This window comes from Aquarana catesbeiana, linkage group LG08, assembly GCF_042186555.1.
Source record: "Aquarana catesbeiana isolate 2022-GZ linkage group LG08, ASM4218655v1, whole genome shotgun sequence".
NCBI classification, from domain to species: domain Eukaryota; kingdom Metazoa; phylum Chordata; class Amphibia; order Anura; family Ranidae; genus Aquarana; species Aquarana catesbeiana.
Genome location: NC_133331.1, coordinates 40,622,966 through 40,644,575, shown reverse-complemented (window position 1 = coordinate 40,644,575; position 21,610 = coordinate 40,622,966). Strand labels below are relative to the sequence as shown.

At 40.0% G+C, this 21,610-nt stretch overlaps 2 protein-coding genes across 2 annotated transcripts in view; one reads left to right on the top strand and one right to left on the bottom strand.

Annotated features, from left to right (window-relative positions):
• Positions 1 to 21,610, top strand: part of DOCK1 (dedicator of cytokinesis 1) — a gene marked incomplete in the record, with an annotated part of 633,434 nt that overhangs the window by 319,880 nt on the left and 291,944 nt on the right.
• INSYN2A (inhibitory synaptic factor 2A) overlaps positions 1,989 to 21,610 on the bottom strand; it is a 65,792-nt gene continuing 46,170 nt past the window's right edge. The window contains exons 3-4 of the mRNA XM_073595737.1: positions 19,884 to 19,955; positions 1,989 to 3,854 (exon numbers count right to left, since the gene is read on the bottom strand). Coding sequence (XP_073451838.1) covers positions 3,671 to 3,854; positions 19,884 to 19,955 — 256 coding nt within the window. The 3' untranslated portion in view covers positions 1,989 to 3,670. The remainder of the gene's footprint in view (positions 3,855 to 19,883; positions 19,956 to 21,610) is intronic.

Genomic DNA, 21,610 nt, shown 5'->3' with positions numbered 1-21,610 from the left:
CACCCGAAACTGAGAAAAAGTACCTCCACTCCCACCAGCACATCATCAGGAAGGAGAGGCCCAGAAGATGGCAATAATACACCTCCCTAAGCTAGTAGAAGCAGCTGAGTGGGGATGTAATTTAGAAAGCTGTTTTTTTTTGTTTTTTTTTCTGCGCTGTTTGTCTGAGGCTGCCCGGGCCCCCCTGCTGAGCTAAGCGCGCCGGGCCCGGCACAAAAGGTGTGGTTGTACTGGCTTATCAGCGGCCCTGTATGTATGTATTTTCTCTTGCAAAAAGTCCTGGATCAAAATTCCATTTCTCTTTTTACCTTACCTCAAACCTCTCACTGCTCCATCATAACTTGACATTTAAATCAGAGGTGTCAGCAAAACAGGGGAACAGGGACATATCCTTAACACTGTGACAGTGCAAGCACAGGAGAGCAGGACCTGGAATTGCCAGGTAGTATCTCAAGCTGCAATAGAGGAAGGAGTGGGGGGATTAGGAAAGGGGAGTTTTATGGGGATTGGGGGAGAGGCCTTTTGCAGCGACACTATCACCTTGCCCGTGTGGGTAAAGTGTCGGCATCTTCAACAAAAAAGAGCAAGGTTTGACATAGCACATGTTACTCTATGCATTAATTATTTACAAGAGTTTTTAGAAATTGTAGTTTTCCTGTCCAACAGTAAGATACTTTATATTTTTCAGATACAGTGTTCTGTTTATTTCAAAGAATAGCTATTACAGAACAGTAGATTGTTTTGATTTCATGCCTACTTTTAAATTCTGCTACTTGTGAAACATTTATAAGGCTAGAAATATCTTGCCTCAAGGTTTTCTCTGGCATTCGGCATACTTTGTGTTGGTAATCGATCTAAACATGTTTTTATTATTCTTTGAAATATATATTTGTTTTAATGGTGTTACGTTTTCCTAAAACATTCTATGTTGTGCCAGTTGAGGGAAGTTTCATATACTTTAGGCTCCAAGATGTTTAATATTTTTATTAATACAAATTTCTTTATTAGAAAATAAATGCAGCTTACTTACCTTTTTTAAAAAATATGAAGGTGCAGAAAATGTCTCTTAAAATCTACATACAAATCATCTATGGCATTTTAAAATAATCATCTTTAACAGTACATCTGATTGATGATAGATAGTAATTGTTTATTTTTTTCTGAGAGGTGTGGTTGTTTGTGGGGAAAAGAAATGCAACCTGTAATATCAAACCAAAACCAGTGTTTAATTTTTTTTATATATATATATTCTACTAGTGTATTCATAATTTATGGGCAATACTTTATTTGGGGACTTTAAAACATTGTTTTAATTGTGCAATATAAACATATGTATCTTTAATTAAAAAACATTAAAAAATACAGTAGCATTTTTTTCAACCCCACCCATCAAGTGAAACCATTGCATTTCCTTCTTGGCACATAACTACTATTCCTTTTCCTTTTACACATACTAGTTTTATACACAAAAATAATTTAATATTTTTTATGTACAATTTTAGTAGCCCTATTAAGCAAGTCTGACATATCCAATAAAGCATATTTTTACCTGGGCATAATTACAGTTTTGTACAATATTAATGAAAAATGCACAATCCTTACACTAGCTTCAAATTATCACATAGTGATAGAAAAAAAAAGCACCTTTTACATGATAGCTTTTTACCTTGAAACCTGCCTATATGAATTTTAACTTGTATTATTTCAATTTTATAAATCTATACCTTAAGCATCTTCACCATTTCATACATCATTTTTGAAAAATATTTTATAATTCACTTTCTACAACTGTGTTTGGGTACAACAACCTAGTACATAGTATTTATATTCCAGGTTGAAAAGTTGAAATTCTCTCCCACGCACAGATTAAACTCTTGAAAATATAAAACAGTGCTTGCCACACGATTTATCTTCAATATTTCCTTTGTAGGCATAAGAAGATATTCTAAATGATTTGTATAATAGATGGTGCATTTGCAAATGTAGCAACCAGATCTCTATATTCTATTGTTTTTTTTTTTCTGCCTTTTCAATGTCCGTGGACTTATTATTTGACTTTGTATGTTAAACTATTTATCTTTATTCTCGTTAAGTAAAATTGTGATGCTAGATGACCTAATGGTTTAAACAATTCAAACGTGTATACAGCTACACTTATTTATCAATACAAGCAGAAAAATATATATTTTTAAAAGCTTTAAGAATCTCTCTGGGAGGCAGATATTTTCAGAAATGCTGCAGAAAAAAATGTCTAAAGCTCTAAATAAACTTAGCCATAAGGCATATTGCAATTATTTCAAATTGCTTAAAATATTATATAGACTTCCTTCTAGACTTCTTCCTTAACACTTCAAAAATAACGTTTAGCCACAGGATCCAGTGTATTGAGTGGCATATAACAGTTGCATTATTCCTTATCTTATACATATTTTTCAAAATGATTACAATCAATCCTTAAGATTGCAAAATTTTTTTTGCTAAGAGAAACTTATGATTTAACACTGTGTTCTTTAAATATTAAGGTTATTTTAAATTGCTTTAATTTCAAATTAGTTAAAAATATAAATATACATAACTTCTGTTTTGAACTAACTGACATAGAATAATGTATATTACATTTCTCCAAATCATAATTTTTTATTGAAAAAAATGTCAATTTGTATGACCATTTGTAATAAACATAGTGCCAAATTAAGATCAAATAAATAGATAATAAATAAATAGATAAATAAATCTTGGCTTCTTGTATAATGGTATGGCATTTGAAACTTCAGAATAAAAAACAATTTCAGACCAACAATATTCCAACTCCAGTTAGGAAACTTTAGTTAGAATTTAAATATATATTTGTAATAGTTTGGGCTTTTTGGGGTAGGAAACCATTAGAAATTAGGTCTAAGAAAACAGTGTCCCGTAGCCTTGACCCTGTCAACGAACAATGAGATTAAAGGCATGTTCTGACTTTGGGATATGACTGGCTTTTTGCACTTGCTCAGATTCAATGTCTTTTCTCTAGAACATTTAAAATTAGCATGAGAATGACTGAAATCAATTATTCTTTAGCACGGGAAGGCAAATACACACACTTAGTCACACCTTTGAGATTTTCGCTGGTCTCCGACCACTTGAAAATTTGTGCTTTCTCCAGATTTTGATGTGCTGAGAATTGCACATATCCCCTGCTTGGATTTCACAAGAAAATTTAAAAATGAAAGACCCCTTCTACTGTAAGGCTATAATCTTTCTTCTGCTATTCATTTGAAACATAAAGGCTTTAGAATCCGGAAGCAAATTATATGTGTTGCTTATGCTGAACCAATAGGAAAAAAGGGAAGCAATTCAAACTTCCAACCATATTTTTTTTTTTTTCCTTTTTCTTCACATTTGGTAATTCAGATTTTATATCCAGATTTTGTATCCCAAAACTGAAATGCTAGTAAAAGTTGGCATGTTGTGATTTTTTAATTTTTTTTTTTTTTTTTTTATACCTTGCTCCTGCGAGTTGAGTTGCAAGTATAAAGGCCTTTTTGGTACGCACAGTAGGTATCTGCATACTGCCCAACCATTTTACTTCTTGATAACATCAGGTTAACAAGATCCCTTTGAGTGAACTGTTGGATTTCACACGTGTGCCTAAGATGGCCCAAGGCTCAGTATTCAGCAGACTTTGCTAAAGAAACCAGAGTTTCCATCTTCCGTGTTTTTTAGATTCTGTTTTGGATTTTTGCTTGGGAGTTGATGTGTAACTCTCGGCAGGGTAAGGCAAAGGTGCAACCTGAGTTTCCTCAATGGGATGGAGTTTTTTCAACACTGGTTGGAGTTTGTCTTCTTGCTGTTTGAAATCCAGTTCAACACTGCAATGTAAAATATATGGGAAAGAAGCTGATTAGTTTATTAGTATTGGCTTGCATGTTTTGAGAAGCAAAATGTACATTAGTTGATCATTAAAAATGTATGTAGAGCAAAAAAAAATTGTGTTTTTGTTTTTTTTAAAACTTTGGATAGATAAGGCAAGATTAAAAATGTCAGTTTATTTTTTGCTGTCTGTGTCTAACTGGGGAAGATTCCTTTCTTTATCCTGGCAATGAGAGAAGTCTTCTAAAAAGTAAAGGGATTACCTCTCTTAGCTGTCATAAGTATCATCATTGACAAATTTACCCTCGCCTCATGTTCTGGTGACAATGTTAGCCTTTTGTACTTACCATCACTTTATTGGAGACGATGATCTCCAGGATAAATAGAAGTGGTGTATCAACCTTGCAGGGACACAGACAGCAATAAACACTTGTTGAAGGTTCTAATCCTTCCCCACTCAGCCAAGCACCCAAAAAGGGCTATGCATATATTTTATGCCTAGTACCAGCCTATTTTTTTATATTTTGGATAGATTGAGCAAGATTAATGTCTGATGCCCATGAAGAAAATAATTGGAGGTGCAATTGTCACCAGGATAGCAATGAAACTTTCTTAGTGTTTCACCACTTATCCCCGTTTCTAACCTCACCCCCCAAAAAAAAGTTTGCGCATTTGTCTCTGTTTAAAAGTATTTCTGTATTTTAAGATTTATTTCAACTAAATGTACACCCTATTTGAATAACATTTAGTTTTTCTTAAACGGTTACTATCTTTTATCTAATAAAATACTTATCTTCACCTGTTTTTCATCATTTGTTGCATCTCAGTGCTGCTATGTACCTGTACAACAGTAGTGACTGCATTGTATTTCTCAAAGTGGACCACACCTTCATAATGTGTTGAAAGGCCCTTACAGTCTCCATCTGCCCATGTGACCGAGTTAAAAAGTAGGCGCACAACTGGGAGACCGAGATATAGAGCATTGTCGCCTTGTGTCAAGAAGTGCCTGAACAGGGACTGTTGTGGGTGGGGCTTAACAAAAGTTAAATTGGGGACTCACTTGTGTTCGCTAATGCCTGTGCTTACAGGCTGAGCCTATGGTCACGTGAAACCTTTAAGGCAGCGCTTGGACTTAGAAGCAAGCCTGTTCCTTCTTGCACAGTTAACTTTTTGTGTATGTTTTTCTCCCATAACCTCTCCACCAATGGATGTAGCACTTCCAAGTGAGTACTGTGGAGCATGTACCCCACTCCACAAGTAAAGTCCAACATGTCACCTCACTCCCAGTGACATGAAACTTCTCCCTGATGCACACAGATCATCTCCTCACGTGTTCCAGAGCTTCTTCATTCCCAAGGCCTCTCAGTCCCTCTACTTCTCTTCTATGACACCTCCAGCTAGGTACATGGGATACCCTGTGCTGCCATGGTGGTGCCTGTATGTGGGGCACCGTTTGCTAGGGAGGGGGCCAAGCTTGCAAACCCCATCTCTAACAGTGCCCTCTTTCATGCCTTCTGGTGACACATGGGGTGATCAGGCCTTGATTAGGCGAGAAAGTCCATTTAGCAGCAAAGTCCATATGCCTTGAAACCCTGACTAGTCTCCCACAAGGGGTGGTAAAAGTAGCAAAGTGGTGACTCCATCCTCAGCAGCCCTCTCCTTCTCTTCTCATGTGAGAGCAACCTCAAGCCCTTGACTTAGATCTCTTTTTTATATGCTTTGTCCAGCAGGGGGTGGCACTCTTCAGAAAAGCCCGAGAAAACCTGGCTAGCAAAGTTAACTCTTACCCACCAAACAGTACAACATTAACAAAACTGTGCAGCTCACATAGTAGAAAATACATTTAACCTAGAAATAATGAGCACAGTCAACACAGTAGTACCACAGTAAGTACCTGCTTATTCCTTCATGGCAGATCACCAAAGATTATTTTTAATCAAGGCTGCAGAGTTTTTTTTATGTTACACCTTATGAGATTTTATTGATTTGGTTCATATGTACGTTTAAGGAAACTTATACTGAGAGAAATAGGTGGACTATCACAGGAAATGCCTTAAGAAAATGGTAGGTGCTTGGCTGTCTTGTGAGCCCAGTGATAGCTGATATTCCTCTGAGCTAATGTTCACATTGGGCCATTTTGAGATGTCAAATCGCATACCACATCGAAGCCTACTGCCATCAATAACATTGTTTTGAATTCGCAATAATAGTTTCTGCACTACTTTTGGCGACTTCGGGGGCGACAGATATCTGTCAAATCATCCCCGATGTCGGACTGAAATGCTGGTTTGAAATCGTGTGAGTTCAGCTGAACTCGCACGATTTCAAACCCGCCCTCAGTGTGAACGTGGGCTCACTTCATTGGCTACCCTGATATTTCTAGTCTAGTCAACACATTGAAACCAGGGCCAATCAAGCACTTAGCATTTGGAAGAGAGGTCACCAATGGCAACTTCCGTATTTCACCCAGTACAGGGCTTCTTCGAAGAAAAAAATAAACTGGTTGCTAAATTTAAGGTCCCTTTTAAAAGTTGTCAAACAGCATACACAGCTCAGTTTTTTTTAGCTTTTAACGTTTAATGCAGTTTTGGGGACTCGTGTTGAGTGTGTACATATTTCTTTTGACATTTAATGCTCAGTAATTGCTGCACACGGTTCTGATCCTTCTTTTAAATGTGAGATCAAAAAGTACAGCTTTCTGCCTGCCATTGCTTAACTCACTGATTTAAAAAAAAAAAAAAAAAGACGAAAAATTGAAAATCAGACAGTCTTTTTTTAAAATGTTTTAGTCCAACATATGCTCCTATTCCTGGAATGGAATCACAGACGATATCCATTGGGGAACGTCAATGCAGTTTGAGTTTAAGCAGAACTCTAGGCAAAAATCCTGCTACTTAGTGATTTATAGAGTACAGAGACCATAAGTTTATCTAGGGCAGAAACTGATGAAAGTAATTCTAATACCCCCATAATACACGCGCACACACACACACACTGTTCATTTTAGTAAGGAGTTGGTTAAAAGAGGAGGCCTGATACCTGAGGAAATCCTCAGCAACACAAGGAGAGCATACAAACTTCATAGTTTTCGATACAGGGTTTCCATAGTGGGATTTAAAGTTGCACTTAAGGCAAGTATAAAAGACACATTATTGCAGTTCTTTGTTCTTTATGCATCATTAACTTTTTTATTTCAATCGATGCAACCTTTTATCATCTGCAGCAGCCTCTTACAGCCCTCATACAGCAGAGTTTAGACTGGCAGAGGGAGAAGCAGCAAAATGAGCCAATCAGTTGTCCTCCAGTGCTAAAATGCTAACACAGCATTCTGATAGGAGCAGAGTGATAGAGAAAAGAGCTCATTGGTCTGCTGCTTATCTTTTCACTGTCCAGTCACATGCTAGGGGTGGGACAAGACCTGTAGGTCTTTCTTGTGGGTACGCTCCCTCCTCTACTGTATCTGTTGAAAAATCCATGATTGTCATCCAAGTTGGACTTCAAACATGTCTGCCTTTGTCCATCTCCATTAGATAAGACTGATGCGATTAGTAGGTTACACAAGAAATTGATTTGCCCCAGTTCATCTCACAAAAAGTGACAAATACACTGGATTAAGTAAGAATATAGGGTATTTCTGTACTTTCGAAGAAGGTTCTTAGTGTGAAAAATAATGCAGTCACATTCTCTAAGGACTGGTAACATCCAATATACAGTATTACATATTTTTTCTCCTGTTTAGTTATGCTTAAACTCTAGCAGAGAAAAATCGGCTTTCCGGTCTTGCCAGACAGGACTGTACAAATCTCAGGACTGGATGAACAGAGATACTAGTACGTTGGCAGGTAAATCTGCTCCTATAAATGGACTTCATTTCTGCATTTAGCGGTTTGCCTGGTGTTTCGATGCTGGTTATGTCAATGGCCTGATGTCACTTGTCCTGTGATGCCAGTGAACACTTTGCTGAAGCAAATAAGAGTTGAATAAAATTTAGCAGGAAAGAGTGGGAAATATGGGGCTACACTAATGGGTTTTTTGTTTTTTTTAAAGGCAATTCGACTTTTCACTTTGCAGTGGAATTTTCCCTTTGCTTAGTGAATGTGGTCAAAATTCACTTTGCAAATACCTAATTGAGTGCAAGGTAAATAAAAAAGAATATTTGTGCTTGTACATGATTGGATGATGGCTAAGAGAAAATTCCCTTGCAAAGTGCACAGCCTATTTGGCTTTAGAAATCCACCCCATAGTCCTTATGTAAACAGTCTAAATGGCAAGGGGATGTGCAGAGATATAGAGCAGCAGTAATGAAAATCTGCCACTTTATCAATTAAACTCTACTCCACTGTAATACATTGTGGATCTTTATGCAGAGTGTGCATATCATGTAAAAAAAAAAAAAAAGAGATCCTAAGCCAATGTTTATGGACTCCTCTAACGAGACATTCCTGGTCTAATGACTTGGGCTCTAACAGCTGCCATGGTAATGCAGAAAAGGTTGCATATTATTGATCTGGAATTTTATTTATCTATCCACTAGTCAGAATAATTACTCCTACGATGTTCTAATCCGGTACTTCATGTGCCCTGCTGTGGGAAGATGTAATTAAGAGGTTTAGATTTTTTAAGCTTTATAATGTGCTAATTATAATTGGGGAAAAAAGCATACTTTGTCATTTTATAGCAGTTCACGTACGTTTTTGGTCTTCTGTGTAGTTGGACACATAACAAACTTACACTTTGAAATTGGTGAAAGCAGTATTATTAGCGAAGGTTGAAAAACAAAAGGTTTTCTGATTGGTTGCCATAAATATTGTTTTAGAAACTAGGTTTTCTGGTCTTTTAACAAAGAACATCACTCTAATATAAAACAGGTCTGATATTTCAGAGTAGATGTGTTGAGATCTCAAAATATAACCAGTTTTGTTTATTTAAAGGCAATATGCAGATCTGATCTCCTAAGCGCATGTGTCCAACACACGGGCTGAATATGGCCCACCTTACACCCAGGGCTTTTTCTCAGCAGAAAAGCGTCAGAACTCCATATTGCCATTTCGGGCTCTCGCCCTTCGCTCCCTGCTCACCACTGTCACTTACTGTTCACCTCCACTCTCACTCCTGTGATGGTGGCGGTGAACAGTAAGAGCTAGGACTCTTTAATGTCCCATTAACAAGGCAGGACGAGATGATGCCATTTTCAGTCCCCTCACATTTTTGTAAATATTTTATTCCATCTTTTCATGTGACAACACTGAAGAAATTACACTTTGCTACAATGTAAAGTAGTGAGTGTACAGCTTGTATAACAGTGTAAATATGCTGTCCCCTCAAAATAACTCAACACACAGCCAATAATGTCTAAACTGCTGGCAACAAAAGTGAGAACATCCCTAAGTGAAAATGTCCAAATTGGGCCCAAAGTGTCAATATTTTGTGTGGCCACCATTATTTTCCAGCACTGCCTTAACCCTCTTGGGCATGGAGTTCACCAGAGCTTCACAGGTTGCCACTGGAGTCCTCTTCCACTCCTCCATGATGACATCACAGAGCTGGTGGATGTTAGAGACCTTGCGCTCCTCCACCTTCTAATTTGAGGATGCCCCACAGATGCTCAATAGGGTTTAGGTCTGGAGACATGCTTGGCCAGTCCATCACCTTTACCCTCAGCTTCTTTAGCAAGGCAGTGGTCACCTTGGAGGTATGTTTGAGGTTGTTATGTTGGAATACTGTCCTGCAGCCCAGTCTCGGAAGGGAGGGGATCATGCTCTGCTTCAGTATGTCACAGTACATGTTGGCATTCATGGTTCCCTCAATGAACTGTAGCTCCCCAGTGCCGGTGTCTTGCCGAGAAAGTTCCCCCGGCGGATAAGGACCCCCCTGTACTGCGCAGGCGCAGCACGAACGACTAGGAGCCGCCGAAAATAGCCGAAGATGAAAAACTTCAATCAGCTGTACACGGCGCCTGCGCCCTGGGTCCAGGTTGAAACCCCACCATCCAAGTGGACCTAGAGGGAGAATAAAAAAGTGCCGAGCGAAGTGAGGCCATGCCCGAAGCGTGGCGAGCGGCCCTCTTACAGGCACCGTGTACAGCTGATTTTTCTTCTATTCGGGTTCGGCTATTTCCGCCGGCTCCTACTGCGCAAGCGCTGTGCCTGCGCAGTGGAGGGGGGTCCTTATCTGCCGAGGGGAACTTTCTCGGCAGAACACCGCCAGCACTCATGTAGCCCCAGACCATGACACTCCCACCATCATGCTTGACTGTAGGCAAGACACACTTGTCTTTGTACTCCTCATCTGGTTGATGTCACACACGCTTGACACTATCTGAACCCAATAAGTTTATCTTGGTCTCATCAGACCACAGGACATGGTTCCAGTAATCCATGTTCTTAGTCTGCTTGTCTCCAGCAAACTGTTTGCAAGCTTTCTTGTCCATCATCTTTAAAAGAGACTTCCTTCTGGGACGACAGCCATGCAGACCAATTTGATGCAGTGTGCGGCGTATGGTCTGAGCCCTGACAGGCTGACCCCCCCACCCTCTGCAGCAAAGCTGGCAGCACTCATACATCTATTTCCCAAAGACAACCTCTGCATATGACACTGAGCCCGTGCACTCAACTTCTTTGGTCAACCATGGCGAGGCCTGTTCCAAGTGGAACCTGTTCTGTTAAACCGCTGTATGGTCTTGGCCACCATGCTGCAGCTCAGTTTCAGGGTCTTGGAAATCTTCCAATAGCCTAGGCCATCTTCATGTAGAGCAACAATAATTTTTTTCAGATCCTCAGAGAGTTCTTTGCCATGAGGTGCATGTTGAACTTCCAGTGACCAGTATGATAGAGTGAGAGCGATAACACCAAATTTAACACACCTGCTTACCATTCACACCTGAGACCTTTTAACACTAACGAGTCAAATAACATCGGGGAGGGAAAATATCTAATTGGGCCCAATTTGGACATTTTCACTTAGGGGTGTACTCACTTTCTTGAGATGCTGTATATAGCCAACACCTATAGCCAAGGGTGTTATTAAGCCTTGGTAAAAGCTGAATGGCTTTCATTTTATCTACAGGCACCCCTTACTTGCATAGGCAATTTTTTTTATGGTAAAGGTGAACTATGCCTTTAAGCTTATTGAGTTTGCTTAGGAGAATGTTGCCTGTGTTCGTCTCCACAGTTTATAGTCATAACATGTTTAAGAAAAGTATGGGTTACACAGGTCCTTTTTTATGTTTTTACTTATGTGGAGGGCTCTAATGGGAGAGGGGTATTTAACCACCTCAATACTGGGCACTTTCGCCCCCTTCCTTCCCAGACCAATTTTTAGCTTTCAGCGCTCTCGCACTTTTAATGACAATTACTCAGTCATGCTACGCTGTACCCAAATGAAATTTTTATCATTTTGTTCGCACAAATAGAGCTTTCTTTTGGTGGTATTTATTCACGAATCCATTTTTTTTTTTTTTTTTTTTTTTGCGATATAAGCGCAAAAATAGCAGCAATTTGGGAAAAAAAACTATTTTCTTCTTTCTGTTTTAAAAGAAATCCAATAAAATCGAATTTTGTCATAAATTTAAGCCAAAATGTATTCTGCTACATGTTTTTGATAAAAAAAAAAAAAAAAATCCTGTTAAGTGTATAATAATTGGTTTGTGTGATCACGGACATATGTACGCAAATGATCATGTACAGATGTGTGCAGATTACCATTGGGACATGTGATTTCAGTGGGACATATGTGGGGGACAGCTTTTTTTATTATTTGAGGACATGTGTTTTGGGGATGTGTGTTTTGGGGACATTGTGTGGGGACATGTATGTGTTTTACATTGTATGGGGACATGTGTGTTGACACTAGGTTGGTGATCAGTGAGTAAAAAGCTGTAAAAAACGGCTCAAACTCACTGATCATCAGTCGGCTGCAGCGATCTCCTCTTCTCAGCGACAACTTCTGTGTGAGGAGAGGAGAGCTGATCACCTAGCAACCGGCTGTGATTGGACACGGCCGTCATGTAATCAGGAGGGCCAATCACAGAGCCCTCCTGCCGATCCGAGATGCGCCGTGTCCGGGTGACACGAGCCCATCGGGATCGCGCCGCTGCGCGGGCGATCCTGCTCCTTCTGAGGGACGTTCCTGAACGTCCACTCAGAAGGAGAGAGCGCCCACCCGGCCGTTTATGTACATTGGCCGGGTGGGAAGTAGTTAGTGTTTCTAAACAAAATGTAAAACATTGCGGAACAGTGTGGTGGCTGCATTAGGTTTTTTTTTTTCAGCCCTTTTTTTTTTTTTTTACCTGGTGATCTTGCCAGTAGGGGTGGATTTACTAAAACTGGAGAGTGCAGAATCTGGTGCAGCTATGTATGGTAGCCAATCGGCTTGTTCAATTACGCTTTGCCAAAAAAAAAAAAAAAAAAAATCAAATCTGGAAGCTGATTGATCTATGCAGAGCTGCACCAGATATTGCACTCTCTAGTTTTAGTAAATCAACCCCACTCTGTCCCAGGCTGACAACGCTCACTATCTATGAAGGAGCAGCTGTCACTCCATGGAGCTTTTTAAGATTACCTCCTCACTTCTCATCTCCATAACACTGGGGAGGGGGTATTCTGCAGAGCAATGATCTATGAACAGTGATAGCAGTGCAGCAGAAGCATAAAGAACAGAACACAGGGCAACACTAGATTTCTTGCAGAATCAACAGATATAACAAAACTCTTGATGGTAAATTTAAGAGACCAAAAAAAGCAACTAATGGTTAATTTTTAGTGTTTATTTGGACTTAAAGTGGTATTAAGCTCCAAACAAAACCAGTGCTGCAGTGCCGAATCGCAAAAAATGCTCTGGTCAGGAAGGGGGTAAATCCTTCCAGGGCTGAAGGGGTTAAATAGAGATATAATTGTCTGGTGAAAGTGAGCTTTTTTGCATTAAAAAAAAAAGTTATTGTGTTTTAATATCCTCTGTACATGGGGATGATTTATTAACCTCTTCACGACCGCCCCACACAGATATACTGAGACAGGGCGGCCTCTTTGCACAATATCACTTACTAGGTACGTGATCTGGCACGTCTGGGCTGCGCACGCCCTCCGCCGGAGACCGTTCGGGAGATAGGCAGAATGGTGTAAACAAGGCAGATTGCCGTTCTGTGACAAGGGAAGGCAGAGATCTTGTGTTTCTGTTAAGAAGGAACACGGATCTCTGTCTTCCCGCAGTGCAACCACCCCCCACACTAAAAGCACTCCCAGGGAACACAGTTAACCCCATGATTGTCCCTGATGTTAACCCCTTCCCTGCCAGTGTCATTAGTACAGTTACAGTGCATATTTTTATCACTGACCACTGTATTCATGTCACTGGTCCCCAAAAGGTGTCAGTTGTCTGATTTGTCTGCTGCAATATCGCAGTCCCGCTATAAGTCGCTGATCGCCGCCATTACTAGCAAAAAAAAATAAATTAAAAAATAAATAAATAAAAATATTGCATAGTTTGTAGATGCTATAACTTTTGTGCAAACCAATCAATATATGCTTATTGGGATTTTTTTTTTACCAAAAATATGTAGCAGAACATATACTGGCCTAAATTGATGAAGAAATTAGATATTTTTTTACTTTTTTTTTTTTTTTTTTAAATTGGGTACGTTTTATAGCAGAAAGAGAAATGTATAGATTCAAAATTAAATATAATATTGTGCTGACTTTGGTTGTTCAAAGTAAACCCAAGAAGGCTGCAAATGATTTATTTAGATCATGTTTTCCAAGTATTTGGAACACTAAGGGTTGTGGTTTTCTGACAATATGTTGCAGTTATGTGGTTGTTTTAGATGCTAATATTTGCTCTTGTTCTCCTTTAATTAGGCAAAAGCAAGGTTTAGAATTCAGTAACCTTGAGCAGATAATCAAATTTTCATTGATCTGAACTGTGGTGGTAGGTTATTCATTTTTTTTTTTTTTTCCCCGCAAGTGGGTTGTGATCAGGAACTCGTGTTTTTTTTTTTTTTTTTTTTTTTTTTTTTAACTCTGCACCTTCCTGGCAGGTTTTCCTGTTTCTCTCACTTCTTGCCTGAGTGATCACACGGGGGCGGTAAAGTCAAATATCAAAAGGGGACACACACAGCAATAAAGCCCCGAACAGTTTTCAATGGGACGCTGTTGCTCAAATAAAAGCCTACTACTTGAGCACCCCACCATCCACACTGATGATCTTTGCTATTGTGGTTGTGGAACCTTCAGCATTTAATTCACCTCCAGATGTGTTTTCACGTCCCCTGCTGGGCTCTGGTTTAATTTGCTAGCCCCCTAGTCACTGTTGTCTTGTAGATTTATAAGGGTTTGTTGGTTGAACCAAATAGCATTGGGGGGGGGGGGGGGTAACCAAACATGTCAACACTTCTGGAAGTGTTGGATATTAAAACAATTTCAGCTAGGGTCACAGACGATGATGAAATCTTGACACAAGATCTAAACCCTCCATACTTGCGTACAATACACACACAAATGAGGGGCATACCTACAGATCATAGGGCCCCACAGCAAAACTGATGAGGCCTCTGGTGACATCTATCTGTGGCACCAGACAGTGCTGTCAGGTGGCAATTGTCAGTGACAATTTAGTCACTGATCTTTAAAGGAGTTGTAAAGGCAGGTTTTTTATCGTAATGCATTCTATGCATTACGATAAAAAACCTTCTGTGTGTAGCAGCTCCCCAGCACCCCCCAGTTACCTACCTGAGCTCCTTTTCTCTCCAGCGATGTCCACAATGCCCTCAGCCATCCAGTACACTCCTCCTGATTGACTGAGATAGAGCAGCAATGCTATTGGCTTCCGCAGTTGTCAAACAAAGTCAGTCAGCCAATCAGGGGAAAGAGGGGGCGGGGCCAGGTCGGTGCTCCGTGTCTAAATGGATACACAGAGCTCTGACTCAGCTTGGGTGACCCCTGTAGGAAGCTGCTGGCTGAGGGACACTCAAAGGAGGGAGGGGACTAGGAGCAGCAAAGAGGGGCCCGAGAAGAAGAGGATCCAGGCCACTGTGTGCAAAACCAACTGCACAGAGGAGGCAACTATAACACGTTTGTTTAAAAAAAAAACAAGCCTTTACAATCACGTTAAGTATAATTAAGGGCATCACCCTAAAATGGAAATGGAAGGATGACCCCCACATTGAATTTCTGGAAATCTTTGATCAATACTGTTGTGCCCCTTTACAGGGCCACTTACTTGTCTGGTGGGTGAGACAAAAGGTAACAAAGTATGGGACATATGGCTTGATTGCCCTCCTACTAATGCATGGTAATTCTCTGGGTTTCTTAGACACTGCTTTTCATTTGCAGCTGTGCTGTTTTGGTATTGGGTCACTACTGTTTCTTAGTCTTTTATTTGTTGCTAGAGTGGGTGCTAGGCGTGCCTTCTTTGTCCCTTGGAGACCTTTTATTTGAGTGATATTGCCATAAATATTCCTGTCCACTTTGCTGAGCGGATACTGATTTAGTGTCTTTAGAGTTGTGGCGTTTTTTTTTCTGTTTTTTGAGCTGGGGAATAAAGGCAAAACTATGCTTTTATTTTTGTTTTGTTTTTTAGTTTTGGAGTGGAGATAGATTATAACACCTGTCAGTTTTCATTGCTGTATGTATCCCCTTAGGGAGATTCACCCTCTCTATTTTTCCTGTTTATCTTTTATAATTGAAAGTAAAGGATTCCCCTAATTTTCAGGGATTTCCTGTTTTGGTTTTGGGACAGGAAGTTAAGGGAAATACCCCAATAGGACACAGATAACAAAGAAAAATCTAAAAGGAGTTATAACCCTCCCTTACGCTATCCAAAAAAAAAAAAAATGTGCCTATAGTTCTACTTTTAACATAAAGTATGTTTCAAACAAAGAAAAAAGGGAAGTTCAGCAGTTCTCTTTATCAGCTAACTATTACTCTGCCCTCAATAGCTTAGCAATTCTTTAGCATATCAGGTCTCAGGGCCTGGTACATACTAGAGTGATGTTTTTTGCTCAAAAGAGCGGGCTGAAGCGATGCAAGTGTGGCGAGCTCCCCCACTGCGCCTTTGTGCTCTGACAGTGGGTCCCCCCACCCTCCATCCTGCCAGAACACACTGATCACTGGCTGCCAGCGCTGATTGGATATGAGTTAGATGTTGGTTTTCCAACATGCCCACTTGACAAAAGCTGGTCGTTAGATTGGCTTCTATAGAACAGACAAGCTGTACACACGGGCCACACAGTTCCTTCTGAACTGGCTGGTTTTGTCAGATTTTCAGCCTATGTGCTCAAGGCTTTAGTACAGATTCTACAGCTGGGTATACACTGCAAGTTGTTTTTTTTTTTTTTTTTTTTTTTTTTTTTTTCAATCAACCAGCGGGCTTAAGGAAAAAACTAAATTAAAAAAATTCCAGATTCCTTCATCTATACAAGCGATGTGAATACAGGAATCTCCCCCCGCTGTGCTATTTTATGCTGACAGTAGTGCCCCCACCACCACCCACCACAACCACCTCAGTCTGACGATCGGCTTCTGTTGAACAGAGAGTGCTACGCACAGATTCAAACTCATCTGGTTTCTGCTAAACCTGCCAAATTTTGTTACATGCATACACAGCTTACAGTGATTGTAAAGTCAAAAAACAAAAAAAAACATGTTATACTTAACGCCTCTGTGCAGTTGGTTTTGCACAGAGCAGCCCAGATCATCCTCCTTCTCGGGTCCCTCTTCGCTGCTCCTGGCCCCTCCCTCCTGTCGAGTGCTCCCACAGCAAGCAACTTGCTATGGGGTAGAGCTGCACGATTCTTGCCAAAATGAGAATCACAATTTTTTTGCTCAGAATAAAAAAATCACGATTCTCTCATGATTCTCGCGGCGTAAAATCTTTCACATTATACCAAAAAAATTGGGCTAACTGTTACTGGTTAGTTTTTTGTTTTTTTTAATTCATTAAAGGGTAATTTTTTCCCCCAAAATTTAATTTGAACGACTGTTGCGCAAATACAGTGTGACAGAATTGCAACAACCACCATTTTATTCTCTAGGGTCTCTACTAAAAAATATATATATGTTTGGGGGTTCTTTTCTAGCAAAAAAAAAAAAAATGTCAGAAAAAGGTTTAGTGTTTTAAGTGGTTAAACTTCCCTCATTTACACACCAAAGTATATTCCTTTGATCTAAAGGACAACTTGTTACAATGTTTATACTTAAGTTCCATCGGTAAAGAATGTTGTGATTCTTGGCAGACTGCCCAGTTTTTTTTGTTTTTCTTTTCCCCTTTCTTTTGACGGCTGTTGGCTTTAGCAGAGCAGAGAGAATTCTCTATATAGAAAGAATCGAGAAATACTTTTTTCAAGATCGCAACGGGGGGAAAAAAAAAATCACGATAACGATTCTTAACGATTAATCGTGTAGCTCTACTATGGGGGCACCCAAACTGAGAAAATTCAGACACGGAGCCCTGGCCCCGCCACTCTCTCCCTTGATTGGCTAACTGGCTTTGTTGACAGCCACAGGAGCCGATGGCGCCGCTGCTGTGTCTTAGCCAATCAGGAGGAGAGTCCCTTGTGGCTAAGACACTCGTGGACATCGTTGGAGAGAGATGGGGCTCGGGTAAGTAATTAGGGGGTGCTGGGGAGGCTGCTACACACAAGGTTGTTTTATCTTAATGCATACAATTCAAACATTCTGCCTTTACAACTCCTTTAAGCCCTCCTATTGCTACAGCCAGCAATTGCAAAAAAAAGGGTAGTCTGCAAGTCCGTAAAAAAACAGAGTAGCTACAACATATATGTAGTTATTCCTCTTTAACTCTGATACAAACTTCTTTTAACTCTTGCTATTTTTCAGAACTTCAAGCCTCAGCTATCTTTGAGGTTTTAGTCGAGGAGCCTAAGGAATACTGTGTTGGGCATGTGGTGTTCCTTTTAGAAGGGTCGGGCTGTAGAAGATATCTGGAGGACAATAAATCCACACAAAACCGATAAGGCAAGGGGGATCTTTCACTATCGTGATGAGACTGCTCTGCAGACTTGGACAAGACAGTTGATTCTCCTTTATAAAAACATTACTGTATACAGTTCACAAACATCATTCCATAATTTTAAATTCTTTTGAAAGTATGCATTTCTGCTCTTCCCATACTTGTAAGCTAATTGTGCCTGGACCGTTCGTGCACAAGTGCTGTCCTCCTTCTGAGCCCCACACATGCCATTGTGCTCTCTGCTGATCAGATGAGCTCAGCAGCTGTGACGGGAGGGTGGGTGCTGTAGGTGCTGTTGTAATCTGTGGCAACAATAAATGGTGCTGCCCATGTGTGGGGCTCAGGACAGCACCCACTCTTGTACCACTAGGGGGCACTCTTACTGACAGCTGACCGGTCCTTGAGAAGAGGACAGGATGGAGCTGTGTCAACTATCAGAAGCAGTTGGGGCAGCCTTTGCTCAATGTACAGTTGGCCTATGGGAAGACCATAAATGCATATTTTTTTAAAATCAGATTCATTTAGCGTTATGGAATGATGTTCATAGACTGCATAGGGTTTTTTTTTTTTTTTTTATAAGATGAACTATCCCTTTAATATGCCTCAACAGCTTTTTTTAACCGCTTCCCGACTGCCTCACGCAGATATACTGCAGCAGAAGGGCACGTACAGGCAGAATCACGTACCTGTACGTTGCCCTTTAAGAGGCGGCTTGCGGGCGCGCCCTCTGGGAGCTCCGTGAGTCGGATCGCAGGTCGCGTGGACTCTGTCCACGTGGATACCCGCAATCATCTTACGGAGAGGAAGAACGGGGAGATGCTAATGTAAACAAGCATCTCCCCGTTCTGCCTAGTGACACTGTCACTGATCACAGCTCCCTGTGATCGGGAGCAGTGATCAGTGACGTGTCACTCGTAGCCACGCCCCCTAACAGTTAGAATCAGTTAACCCTTTCCTAGCCCCCTAGTGGTTAACCCTTCACTGCCAGTGTCCTTTTTACAGTAATCAGTGCAATTTTATAGCACTGATCGCCGTAAAAATGACAATGGTCCCAAAAATGTTTCAAAATTGTCAGATGTGTCCTGCATAATTTCGCAGTCACGATAAAAATTGCAGATCGCCGACATTACTAATAAAAAAAAAATTATTAATAAAAATGACATAAAACTATCCCCTATTTTGTAGACGCGATAACTTTTGCGCAAACCAATCAAACGCTTTTTGCGGGTTTTTTTTGTTTTTTTTTACCAAATGTAGAAGAATATGTATCGGCCTAAACTGAGGAAAAAAATGTTTTTTTATATATTTTTGGGGGATATTTATTATAGCAAAAAGTGAAAAAAAAAATGCGATTTTTTTCAAAATTGTCGGTTTTTTTGTTCATAGCACAAAAAATAAAAACCGCAGAGGTGATCAAATACCACCAAAAGAAAGCTTTGTTTGTGGGGAAAAAAAAGGATGTAAATTTTGTTTGGCAGCCATGTCACACGACCGCGCAATTGTCAGTTAAAGCGACACAGGGCCGAATCGCAAAAAGTGCTCTGGTCTTTGGCCAGCGAAATGGTCCGGGGCTTAAGTGGTTAATGAAGCCCCCTCCAACCCCCAGATCCCATATCGGGAGCTTGGGCTGTTATGGGTATAGTTATGACACTGTTTATAGTTTTATGAGAATGCATATCTGTGCAACGATTTGACCATGTCCCATTCTCAGTAAAAAGTTAATATCTAGTGTTTTATGGGTCAGCAGTTTATCAATGAAGCTAATTCTAGCAATATACAATCTATGCTGATTTAACTGTAACAGACAAGCCTTATGCTGGCTATCAAAGCTGCCCAATCAATATTCACATTCTATGGTTAGTTTGAGTCACATCCTGGATCTCTGCAACGTGATGAATGTTTTAGTGATGTCACTTGGTCTCTAAGTTAATTAAACATACTTCCTTTCGAAAACAAAATGACTGACTTTGCAGTTTACTAAACTATTTTTATTGCTTAGCTATACAATTACAATCATCGTTGGGCATTTTCAAGGTTCCCACAAGTTTTAAATGTCTGCCTCTTACCTGTAAATAATACATGCGCTGTTCCTGCATGTGTCGCAGTTTGCGGTGTCTTGTCCAGTTCGATATGAAAGCCTAAAATATTGAAAATAAAGCGACTTGCATTAAACTTCTAATCTTCAGTGTCGCACACCTTTTATACAAGAGCATATTTAACCAAGTCATTGCCACTAAGCATTGCATGCAACCTTATAGAATGAGATGTCTTAATTTGGATCTTTAGATATTGTACAGTGGTTGAATGTGTGGGCACCATTGAACATTTTTATTTTCTAGGAATTCTTGTTACCATGTGATCTTGTATTAACCAGCTGTACATGTTGATGAAGGAGAGTGATGGGAGAGCAGTTAGATGTTCTTGGGGCCAGTTTTATCATGTAAGGGACATTGATATTGGCTGAAATTTTTTTTTATTCTGCATTCCGTAAAGAATGATCAGCTGGGAACCTAACTGATGTGGCCATGAGCAAACCTGTAGCATTCCTAGTCGTGTCTTCTAAACCGATGCATTTTTTGCTCAGAATTCTGCTTAAGGAATATGTCAGCCCAACATTTATATTCCTGGTATGTGCCTGCTGTACCATGTACTTGAATGAAAATGTTCTATTTGTAATATATCTCTATAGCTTTGTGTGAATTACCTGTGATCCTGCCAGTCGCTCTGCTTTCATATTGCAAACTGACCACACTAGGCAGGAGTGTACAGGGTGGTCAGTTCTTTAGCTGTGCTGAGCACTCAGCCTGCTCTCCTCCAATGATCAGAGTTGTGCTGACATGCCCCCCCCCCCTCCCTCACAGCCATTCACTGTGAAGATTAGAGTGCTGCTGTTTCTCCTCCCTTAGCTCTATCTGATCCTTATGCAGCTGAAAACAGATGGTATGTGATCACTTAAAAAAAAAGAAACATTACAAATCCCTTATTTCCCCTTTTTTTATGTATAAACAAATATTTTGCTTTAAGTTCCCATTATAAATTAAATGTATTGTTTTACAAGGCGAGGTAACCTTGTAAAACAATACATATTTTGTAATACTATTTTTCTTGCAGTCCTATCTTAATCCCTACCTATGCATAGGGACTGTCATAAGCATTTTTTTTCTTTCTTTCTTGCTCCAGCTAGCTGCTGGGAAAACTTTGTGCAAAAGTTCAGTTTCAAAGTCTGCTTGTTCAGTACCTGGATACAGTGTCATTATTCCTCATTCCTGATTGGCTGAAAGTATTATTTTTTCTTTCTGTTGGCTCTTTCTTTTTTACTTTTACTATACCAAGTATGCGGATCATAAAAAGGCAGGCTTGGCATTGAAGTCCTTCTCTGCATACTTGTCCTAGGTTAGTGATTTAAAGTACTGAAACAAGAGGGTCAGCATGGCAGCCACTTTGTTTTTTAGAAGGGGAGGTTAACAATGACAACTCCCTTGTTTCTTTTATGACAAGTTTTACTTTAGGGACACAGGAGTGGAATGTAAGTTATACACCTATATTTGAATGATTTTAGCATCCATTAATGGAAATCCACACAACTATTAATCTCCTTTGAAAAAAGTCTACCAATATGGGTAACATTGGATGTACCTTTTTCCGTGCAGTAGTTCTGTGTGCCCGCATCAGGTGAGCGTAGGAAAGAAGGAGTATTGCTCTCTTTCCCCACATACGTGTGTTGGAGAACAATCATTTTCCAAAATCACATTTTGGCTAACGCTGGGCTAATATTACCTGACGTTTTCAAATT